At 35.3% G+C, this 12,002-nt stretch overlaps 1 protein-coding gene across 3 annotated transcripts in view; it reads right to left on the bottom strand.

Moving 5' to 3' along the window:
* Positions 1-12,002, bottom strand: part of faf1 (Fas (TNFRSF6) associated factor 1) — a 62,937-nt gene that overhangs the window by 17,209 nt on the left and 33,726 nt on the right. For all 3 annotated transcript variants that reach the window (XM_079244803.1, XM_079244802.1, XM_079244804.1), the window contains 4 exons: positions 11,556-11,679; positions 11,163-11,226; positions 10,969-11,050; positions 2,689-2,843 (listed from right to left, as the gene is read on the bottom strand). In XM_079244803.1, coding sequence (XP_079100929.1) covers positions 2,689-2,843; positions 10,969-11,050; positions 11,163-11,226; positions 11,556-11,679 — 425 coding nt within the window. The remainder of the gene's footprint in view (positions 1-2,688; positions 2,844-10,968; positions 11,051-11,162; positions 11,227-11,555; positions 11,680-12,002) is intronic.

Raw genomic sequence — 12,002 nt, 5'->3', positions numbered from 1 at the left:
ATTTCGGTAGAGCATTAAGATGCGAGTTGACTGATGAGACCTGACACTTGCTCCAATGAGCAGTTGATGAATCAGGCTTGTACAGTATCACTGCAGGGAGTATTTTTGCCTGCCACCTGTACAGGAGCAGTATGGGAACCGGATGCACTGATAACTCACTGTGTCATACACACTTTGTTTCAGAAAGAACATGGACATGTTTTGATTTGAAAGTGACATTTTGTTCTCCCTCTAAACCAGTTATGTTTTCAGGTTGAATTATATGAGGAAGAGAAGTCAAGTGTAAAGAGCCGGTTTCCATTTGTCTGCTCTTGCCTTTGTTAAGACAGAGTTCGTAAGTTTATATTTAATGGCCACATATAAATTAATTAATGATGTCAATGAGCAATGCTATGTGTGATACATTTGATTTGAATAAAAAAAAAAAAAAAAAAAAAAAGATACACAATACAAATAATTTATTATGTGTTTATTTCCTAAAAGGATCAATATTAGCTTTGTGCAACGACAGCAAAATGTCTGTACGATCAGATTAATTTCCCATGAGTGACAATTACACTGGCATCCAATCACCAGTTTGGCTTTTATGCATAATTAATCATTTAACAGGGAGGCCTGTGAGAATAACACATTCCAGTGTGTGCAGGTTTATCTCTCTTGAACACACAATTAGGATACCTTTCTAACAGCCTGTGTGACTGATGCCAATCACCAGTCACTATGGATCAGTCAGAGAGCGTGAGAATGGAGAGCAGCAGTTTATGTGTGAGTGAGTTAGTTGTGCACATGTGCATGCATGCGTTAGCAGCAAAGCTGTGGCTAGCTGTGTGTGATGAAAAGCTCCAGATGTTGCCTCTCTTTTAATGCGCAATAAAAAGGCCCAGCTGGGGCAAAAAGCAAAAGAGGCCAATGGGAAAGAAAAGCGAGTGGAATGAAGGAAGGAGGGAATTTCTTAAAAAGAAATAATGGAGGGGTGAGGTCAGGGTGCGAGCCTTTCTTAAATGACTGCTACCAGAGGGCATGCTTAACTCGAAGCTCAGTGGAAAGCAAGAAAGTTAAGAGGAAATCAGAAAAGGAGACAAGAAGATGAAACATAAATATAAAGATTAGCAGAAGATCAATGAGTACAGTGCTACTGAGTAATGACTTCCACTATATACACCCTTATCTGTACATTTCAAGCGAAACGATGCACTATTTGGAGAAAATCATCAATAGGCGATGAAGCACAGAAACAAACGGGTTGTACGGATCAGTCAATTGCCAACACAGAGCACTGGAAGTATGCTTAGACAAATTGACAGATAGAGATGTTGGAGCTCCAAGGGAGTCCTTCATCTCCCACTGACCCTCTATTCAGACAGCTTAGTCAGGATTGCCCAATCAGGGGCCTCACCATGCAAACACAACGCCTTTTGTTAGCATGCAACCTCCAAGCTTCAAAAAAGAGAATGAAGCTCAAGAGAGAATGAGAAGACAGAGATACAGGGTGTGAGCAGTGGAGTGAGAGCTGAATGCCAGCAATTAATGGCATGTCAAATGGATTTTAAAAGGTTGCTTGTGTGTGAATATGAGGTTCTAGCCACACTTTTAGATTATTTTCTTAATGCTTACTGTATACACTGCAACGAAATAATAACATATTTAACTTTCAGTTGTTAAAGCACAAGAGTTTGTGATTAATAATAAAATTATATTTAAAAAAAACAAAAAAAAAAAAAACAAAACAAAAGGCAGCTGAATGAGAAAAAGAAGCAGACCAAAACTATTTTAACTTTCTCTAAGAGAATAAACAAAAACAACTTGGTACCGGGAGATCTCCAGGCTGCTTTCAGACATATTCTGGTAGCTCATAGAGTTTTAACTCCAAATCAAGCTTTTTATATTCTATACACTTCATTCTATAATGCAAACAGTCCGTCCCCCCAGGCTATAGGTCACATTTAAATAAAACATAACATTTACACAAGCAGGTTAATCAGGTTCACCTACTGCACAACTAAAATGTACAGATAACAAATTTAGAACTAAATAGATGACAGGTGGCAGGAACTTCAGCCTATCTTCCTTTAATGCCAATTTTTACTCGTTAAGGCCTACAGGAAAAATCCTGTTGTTTTTTGTTTAGTTTTTTTTTTTTTTTTAACCTCACTGAGGATAAATAGTTCTGTTTTCATTATCTAGTTTTAAAGAGCTGATGTTGGAAATTTAGAATGCATACAAGGCACTCTTATTAATGACAAAAATTGCTCTCACAATTATAAATATGAGACCATCACTAATCAGCAGATTTACCTTTGCAACATGTTTCATGTGTTGCTGCATGTTAAGAAAATAGTAAAAATCTGTCTTCATGTGTTTTTATAAGTCATAAATTTCTTTAACTTTTTAAAAGTCCAGTAAAAAGTTACTAATCTGTAGCTGAAAGCCTTTGGTGGTGTTTATAGTTTTAGAAAACAAGCTGACAACAACAAAAAAAAAAAAATTATTAAAACCATCCATGTTGAGTCCACACTTGTTTGGTACCATCTAAATGAAAGTAGTGCCACAAAAGTAGTGTTCCATGTCTGTTGTATTTAATGAAATAACATAAGAGAAGATCTTTGGATCATTAACAATACTAAAACTGGAAGAGGAAGGGAAAATCAGCACCTGAATGGAAAGAAAAATAGTTTAATGATTCCGTACCTGGCTTTGTTAGCTTCTTTAGAGACGTCCCAGGCCCATGTGATAAAGTTCTGGCTCAGGTAGGACACAATGGAGTCTGCACACATCATCTGGGAGCAGAAGACATTGCTGAGGACACTGTCATCGTTGTGGAGGTAGATCGCCAACAGCTTTCTCTGCAAAAACAAAGAAAGAACAGTTGATTCCCAGAGCACATTTGTCATTTAAAGCATATGTTTGTTAATAGTGAAGTGGAATATAATAAATTAGGTGAAGCAAAACAATAAACAGCTTCGTGTCTGTGAGGTGCAATTGAAAAAGTTAGGTATGTAAATCGCAAGTTTGATCTTGACACAATATCATAATCATTTTAGTGCACAATGTTTTAAATGTTTGCAGATATTTGACTAATTTCTATTTAGGAACCGGCAATCAATATGAGAAGATCTTGCTGTTTTGACACAAACAAAAAGAGCTAAAATATCACAAGCTAATTTAATTCCTAAATACTAACTATAAGTCAAATATGTGATGTGCATAAAAAAATAATTCTGATATATTCTAGCTGTGTGGATATTTGATTACCAAAACAACACTTTACTTTAACTTAAAACAACATGACAGACAACTCACTGCAAAGCGAAGCGAACTTCTACAAACCACAGCAAGGCTATAGCTGACAAAAAAAAGCAAATATCACACAAAATCAAATTGAGAGCGGTGTAAATAAACTTCTTTTGGAAGCAATGAAGATATGGAGAAAACAAAACAGACAAATCACTCTATTTATTTTATACCAAATGCCAGCAGCCTGCTCAGGTTAGTAGCAGCAAGGCCAGACAATATTGACGAAGCTCCAAATCCAAGGATATTGACACCATCACATAAGCCCGCTAGATTTTCCCTACTGACAAACTAATTAAAAAACAAACACACCCACAAATATAAAAGGTTCCAAGGGACGATGTTGGAAATAATGCTCTTTAAATTACATGCCACTTCTCTTGCTATAAAAGAACAAACAAGAACAATTCTCGCAGCTTGGTTCATTTTAACCAAATGTGACGTGGGGAGTTAAGGGGGTCCGTTTCTCAGGAACAGTAATCTAGACTACGTATGCCAAAAAGCAAAAAATCTACACAGGGTGTAAAATGCAAAGGCAAGTGAAAGAAGAAGTTGTGCTATACTGTGGCCTGTGTAGAATAGAAATGGGAGAGCACTGCTGTGTTTGCTCAACGATTAGTGCTTTAGAATAATCTCCAGGGCTCCTGGAGAGAAGGAGCTGGGGACTCATTCACTGGGCCGATTCAACAGCCTGAAAAGATTAAACACTCATGCTGAGAAGACAAGCAAATTCCTTCTTGAGGGAGGAATGAGTGTGAGGGTAGCGAGAGTTTTACAAGACGAAAAAAAAAAACAAAAAAAAAAAAAACACTGACACACACTCAAACACTGGTATCCTAAAACAGGCACAAACTTAACTCTGAACCCACAAGCAAAAGATTTATACTCGCACACATGCATGCTCAATTAGAGTAAGTGTAAAGAATAATCAAAGTAGGTATTTTGGCCAACTGAACTCCTTCATCTCAGTTAAACTGTCCATACCCCTCTGTTCAATCTCTGCTTTCAAAGTGAAATCTTTTGTATTGCCTGTCTTAGCAGGGAGGAGCAAATCCCACAGTTCAGCTAAATTACTAGGTCCAACCTGAGTTAGATAGCGACCCCATAGACCTTCCTCACACCTGTTCACTTAAATCTAAGCTTGTTTTTTGTGAGCAAGAGATTAAAGACTCTACACAGTTGATCAGCACTTACACATTATATATATATATATATATATATATATATATATATATATATATATATATATATATATATATATATATGTGTGTGTGTGTGTGTGTGTGTGTGTGTGTGTGTGTGTGTGTGTGTGAATATAAAGGCAATGTTCCTCTTACTAAGTAGAGTTTGACTGAGTTAATGTGACACTTCAAAAGTTACATTAAAAATGTGTAAATAAATAAAATTTAAAAAAAAAAAAAACACATTTGCCTTGTTATAAAATTTCAGGCTAGTGCTGTGTTGTCTGCTGCTGTTAACAAAAGAGAGATGCGGTAAAGAGACAAAGGTAAATTAGTTGATGTATAAAGCCCTTTTCACAGATAAAAAGTGTAAAATACATAAAATGGGTAGAAGTATAATAAAATAATCAGTAAATAAATCATCAACCTGAGACAACCATGAATTGATGGCCTCAATGCTAGATGATGTCAGAACCACAATAAAGTCAAGAAAAAGACAGGGATAATCATAAATTACAAAGTGTTTGTCTGTCATAGCTCTAATAGGTACCGTCTGTTCAAGTTAATTAAAGTATAAGGTTCCAAATACTGGTACTTAAATCCATGAATATCCTGATGGCTTAGCTCATCACTGTACATGAATAAAATTTCTGAATGAATCATATTGACTGAATGCTGTAAAAAGGTCTGGGTGCAGCTTGAATAAACACTGGTGATCCCCCTGATGAGAAGCAACATTTTAATATAGCTAATAATAACAACAGCTAGCATGTAACACCCTTTAAACATTTTCTCAAATTATGTAAAAACTATCCTAAAATTATTTTTAAAAATGTCTTAATATATATGTATATTTCTTTTTTGTATAAATGGTAGGATAATCCATCATGAGCTAAAAAGTTACTTAAAAATACTGCCACATATGGTCTTCATGCTAACTTTCCAAACTTTAATGGTCAATAAATTCACAGTACATTTCTTGTTTGAATTGATGTTTTTTTTCCATGTACTAAATGTTTTATAATGAAAACTGTTTTTTAATTAAGCTAATCAAACTGACAAACACTTCAATGAAAACAGCTGCTTGGAACTATATTCTGTATATGTGATAGTGGAAATTTAATTTTCCTCTGCACACTTTCTGTGTCATAGAATCTCTAAATATTTCCTCCATCTACTAAACTGACATTCTTCACTTTACGTACAGAGTCGTATGGCACCTCTGCAAAACGGGATAAAAACATACAGTGCCCATAATATAGGAGACTACTTGCTGCTAAAAATCCCACAATGCAACAAAACTAATCCAACACCTACATCCTTAAATACCACATACCAATTAACATAAATTACACTCTCAGCTCTAAATCTGCACAAACGGGAAAACTAATATTAATTTTAAAATAAAAGACAAAACAGCAAATACCAGATGATTTTAAAGTGGTAATTTAAAAGCAACCGCATAGACAAATAATATATATGTGACATTGTTGAACAATTTTGACTTCAAAGAAAAATTTACTCCAGAGATTTATTTTCTTGGAAGACAGCTGTACTTTTAAGAATGGTTTGGTTTTGTTTTTTTGTTTTTTGTTTTTTACTGTGGACAGCATTTGTGCCACACCAAGAATTTTTTTTTTCAACAAATAAAGCATGTTTAACAGTTCATGGAAAGACAAATTCATATGGCAGTAAAATATAAAACAAGACAGAAGGAAGGACACACATTTCAGAAAAGTAAACGCTTCAAATAGAAGCCCATTATTAAAACTGTTTTGTGGAAGGAATGCTTATTTTTTAACTTGTTCAAGCATTTCTATTGATAAACACAACCAAACTATTGTACCTACAACGTTTCCCTCACTACACATCACCAGGCCTTTCATGAAACCATCCAAACATTTAATTTATTTTGGGGTATTTGTGATTTTGCTGTTTGCTTCATCAAGTGGAATAAAGTTTAGTCAATGATCTGAGCTTTTTTCTTCTCTTCTGGTTTCCTCCTTAAATTAGTTGTCAATTGAGTTTTACATAGTTTTAACTATTTTTATTTAAATTTATTATTCACGCATTGCTTTTTTTTTTTTTTTTTTACCTGATCAGGTGTCTCTTTTTGCTTTTTGCAAACAAATGGGCTTTGACAGAATTTGAGCTCCAGCCTCTTATATCTGAGCTCTTCTGTTTGTGAACTAATGTTAAACAAAGTTTGCAATGACCCGTAGAGTAGCCAATTATGATTGACCTCTTTAAAATACACACACTGTATCAAAAAGGCTTATATCTTATGTATCTTTTTCCAATACTAACACACAAAATAAAAATAATGTATGATATTTTACAAACAGAACAGGCATTGTTTTATTTATTTATTTATTTTTAAAAACTGACTGTGGTGAAGCGCAGCACCTGATGAACACAAAATGCCAATACATAACATGCAGTTATGAAAGTTTCTGATCATGAAGGGATGATTGATAGAGACACAAGGTGGATGATGATGCTTCTGTTTCCCATATTTTCACCAGCACACTACACTGATCTAAGTCTAAATCCATCCATTTTGCATGCCAGTAATCAACTCATTTGTTATCAATATTGTGTATGATTTTAAATCCAATAGATATACAAAATGCAAGTGTCACATGCCATGCTGCCTGACTGCTGCTTTTTCCCCACTTAACTCTGCAAGACTATTGCTGGGATTGGGATTTAAAGTGGATACTTGGCAGGGATAAATCCCCCGAACTCCCCATTCAAACACGACTATGAATTTTGATGTGTCTTTGTGTGTGGCAGACAGCAGAGTAGAGTGGAGAGTGAAGGAGAGCGGGGTTAGAGTGATTAACCACTGCGTTGATGGGGATTTAGTGAGGATCGTGGTTAGTGATGGGTGGCCTATCTCATAGTACGCTCTGCCTAACCAATGATCCCCAAGAGAGTTCAGCTGAGCTCAGCTCTGCAGCCCAAAGCATTTTCATTAAGGATGGATTGAGTCTATCTCAACAGTGCCTCAACACACACCTTCAGAAACACTTCATCAAATGTAGTGTTTTGCTTAGTGATTATCCCCTACCAGGCTATGAGGGAGTAAGACTGATTCTCTTGTTTATAAACCTATGGAGTAGTATCTTTTCAGTCAAATCTGACCTATTCTAATGAAGTGGGATTTTTCAACAATAAACACATCAAAATTTGATTCCTTTTCAAATGGATGAGAAGTTCGGTGGTCGAGATTGTTGGATATATGGAAGAAAAGATTGTGTAACTTGTATGCATATGTTATTGTGTAATAAAACCATGAAAAGCCACAATCTGGCCTGCCGCTAGCTGCTTGCGACAAAACATAAACACAGAATAGCTTCTGTTTTCATGAAAGGTCTTTGCACATTAGCAGCTTCCCTAAAGCCATTTTAACCACAGCACAGTTGGCAGGGTAAACCAAGCCTGCTCAAAATTAAACAAAATATTGTGAAAATGAATACTACTTTGCTCTTGCACTGTGTAGAGCACAGTAGTACTGTACACAGTGAGTGAACACCACAGAGACATGAGCCATATTGCAGGCTTAGGAGAGGAGATCAGCCAGGAAACCGGCAAAACGCCAAGCTTCTCTTTAGGGCTTTTTCTTAAAAAAATATATATATCTGTTGTTTCACATTTTTGCCATCATCTGCCCTTCTTCCCCAACACATGATCATCTTCCTCTTTGTCACCTTACTTCCTTTCAACTTTAACCCTTGTCCCTGTCTCTAATTTTTGACCATGTTTCTCACAACGTGCCCTCGCTGTCATCTATATAACCCCTCCCTCTTTGTGTGCTTGATTGTCTGAATCCCCCCCACCCCCAACATCTTGCTGTGTCCTCACAGTCTAATAAGGCTGTAATCCACACAAGCTGTCAGTTGATACAAGCTTCCTTAAAAGGACAAAAGCTGGAAAACAAGAGGGGAAAGTGGACAGCTAAAAATAAAGCCTCAGCTGTCGGGGTGAGAACTGAAGACAAGGTTTGAAGAAATTATGTCAATGTGGCCATACAGCTTTGTCGACAGAAAACACTGAGATGATAAAAATATCACAAATATATTAGAGTTTCCATGATGAGCAAATCATTACTGTATTCTAAGCATTCTATATAAAGACCATGTATTTAAGTAAAAATGAGAATCTGAAAAAATTGCACCATATTTTGGAACTGAGAAATGTTCCTGAGGGGAAAAATCTGTTTGATTTGACGCAGGTAACAGATTGTAAAAAGTTGGGACAGGAGTAATGAGAGACTGGAAAAGTAGTGGAACACTTTTATCCAGCATCCGGATGCAGAATAATTTCTTTGAAAAAACATTACCCGAATGATATTTGATCTAATCAAATTATTATGAGAATATTTTCAATTTCTATGAAGCACAATTGCGCTTTGAGCAATTCAGTCATTCATATTCCTAACTGCTTAATCCAATTCAGGGTCAGTGGGAAGCTGGAGCCTATCCCAGCAGTCTTTGTGCGAAAGGCAGGGTACACCCTGGACAGCTCGCCAGTCCATCACAGGGCGCTTCGAGCAATTCAACAAATAAAACTTTACATGCAACATAGGACACACTAAAATCCCCTTTTCACACACTCATCAGTTTGGAGATTTGGGGAATATTTTACTTTCTAATTTTGAAGTATTAGCAGAATTTGAATTTTTGATAAGTGATGAAAATAATGGCTAATCTATGGCTAAAACATATGTGCAGAAATTACCCAGTAAAATTGAAAAAAGTATACCTCTTACATTTGTGGAAAAATTCATTCATGACATTTTTCTTCTTTAAAAAGAGGCTTGCTAAAATTCACAAAATAGCAAATCTCAACTTCACATCTATTGACACTTCTAAACCTTATGATTTTTAAAATGTTGAGAGAAAAAAAAATGGAAAAGGATGCAAGCGTCACCAAACAACTGTTCGGCTGTAATCTTCAAGTCTTCACTTGACACTGGAACAAATTCAAAATTAATATATCCACTAACTAAGAAAAGATCAAATCTGGCAGGTTGACAGTTTTGACATTGAGTAATTGTTAATAACTAGTATAATTATGTTAATATTTTACACATTGTTATAAATAATAAACTTTCTGGATTTGCAGTAGTCTTTGTTTGTAAGTGGTCATTTTTGATGGCTTCATTTTCTTCCGGAGAAGAAAAATCTCCTAACTACCAGACTTTGTCAGCAAGAAAGTCTTACTGGAGATATGTTCAAAATCAGTCAAAATTAGCAAATTTTTTTCATTATGGTCTCTTAATTCTGAGGGTTTTTAGACTGAAGTGTTTATAAATCTGTACTGCAGCCCAGAAAAGACCAATTTATTCATTAGGGGTGTAAGAAAATATTAATATACAGATAAATCACAGTATTTTGTGTGATATTATTTCAATATTGAAAAGCTCTGTATTTCTTTAATAAATAATTTGCTGTATATAGTGATAGTGTACATTATGGTGTTTTTTTTTTCCTTTTTGGGTTGCACTCAAACTTTATTTGTTTTGTTTTCAATGTTTACTTGAAGAACACAAAGCACTTTAATTTTTAAAAAAATCAAAAATAGATTAAATAATAAAAGGATAACAGTAAAAGTGAACAGTCAAAGCATATTTTGTTTTGATTATTTTCTATTTATTCTGTAGTGAAATGTAGACCCTTCTGTTCTTACTCAGTAAGTTGATGTCAAACATTCAACAGCTTTCAGTGTTCACTATGCTGTGACAGTTTTCTCACTATTAAATTAAGGCAAAGAAAAACCTATGATTTTGTTTTGCTTATAGATTTGCAATATATGGCATTATATTGTATTATTGTCCTTGTATTATGATACATATATCACAAATTTTTTGCTAATACACACACTCTTACTATTCTAATATATTATATTATAAGCATGACAGCATTTATAATAACCACTGTGTTTTTAATTCCCACCAGCTAAGTAATGAGAGAAAACAATATGACTAATGCAGAGCCTCTCTTGATAGACAGAGAGAGAATGAATAATGTCTCTATAAATGGTAAATGGACTTGTACTTCTATAGCGCTTTTCTAGTCATACAGACCACTCAAAGCGCTTTACACTACTTGTCACATTCACCCATTCGCACACACACTCACTCAACACACTCATACCCCGATAGGCACATCGGGGGGCAGTTTGGGGTTCAGTGTCTTGCCCTAGGACACTTCGGCATTTCAGGGGAAGCCTGGAATCGATCCCCCAACTTACCAGTTGAAGGACAACTGCTCTTCCTCCTGAGCTACAGCCGAGCTACATTGATGTCATTTAATGCATAAATGACATCAATGTAAAATGAACTGCCATCATGTGACATTCACTGTCTTTCAAACAGTTACAAGAACGGTTTCAAACACAAACCTACAAATAATATTGTGTCCAAAGTAAGATTTCCCAGAAAATTAAAAATGTTCCTGTGAAGCTTTTAAGAAAGTAATAGTCCACTCACATCTCTGGCTTTGCCATAGAAGGCCTCTTGAGATGCTGCCTCCAATGACCCAATGAAGAACATTGGGTGGGTCTCTCCATACCTAAATAACAGACACGTGTAAACAGATCAATGTTTATTATTCAACATATTTTTGCTTTCCAACCACATGTTATATGGAGGGCTTTTGAATCAGCATCTGACATAATGCCCACCTTGAAGAAAATTCGGCAGTAAAGTGAGTTAAGGCCTCCACTTCGTTCTCGCTACTCTCGGGCACTGCAAGACAATATAATGATTACATAGCTTACATAGTAAGTTTACATACACATATAATTCAATCAAAATCAGTGATCACCAATTCTGGTCCTTGAGTTACCATCCTGCAGGTTTTAGTGTTTTCCTGGTCCAACACACTTGATTCAAAGGAAAATGTTCTCCAGCAACTTGTTGTCTTCTTCTGCACCTGCCAGTTCATGAGCCGTTGACTTTGGTCAAGGGCATTGCAGCAGGGAAACACTAAAACCTGCAGGATGGTAGCTCTCGCTGACTGGAACTGGTGACCTGTGCGCTAAATGAACATTTTAGGATGTATTTATTTTACATACTCATGGGTGATTTTCGACAGCTTGACGAGCTCATCCCAAACATCTCTGAGTCGTCCACACCAAATTCTGAAGCATCCTCAAAATCATCTCCCTCACTGTCACTGATCATGTGGACATCTGCACACTGTAAACATCCATCACCCATATATTAGTACACACAGTATGTGTGTATACATACATACACATATATATACATATACATATACATATATACATATACATATACATATATACATATACATATACATATATACATATACATATATACATATATATATATATACATATACATATATACATATAGATATATATACATATACATATATACATATACATATATATACATATACATATATACATATACATATATACATATACATATATATACATATATATATATACATATATATATATATACATATATATATATATACATATACATATATA

Source organism: Telmatherina bonti (genome assembly GCF_933228915.1).
Source record: "Telmatherina bonti genome assembly, chromosome: 8".
Classification (NCBI taxonomy): domain Eukaryota; kingdom Metazoa; phylum Chordata; class Actinopteri; order Atheriniformes; family Telmatherinidae; genus Telmatherina; species Telmatherina bonti.
The sequence above is the reverse complement of the archived record's forward strand: the minus strand, read 5'-3'. Positions and strand labels throughout refer to the sequence as shown.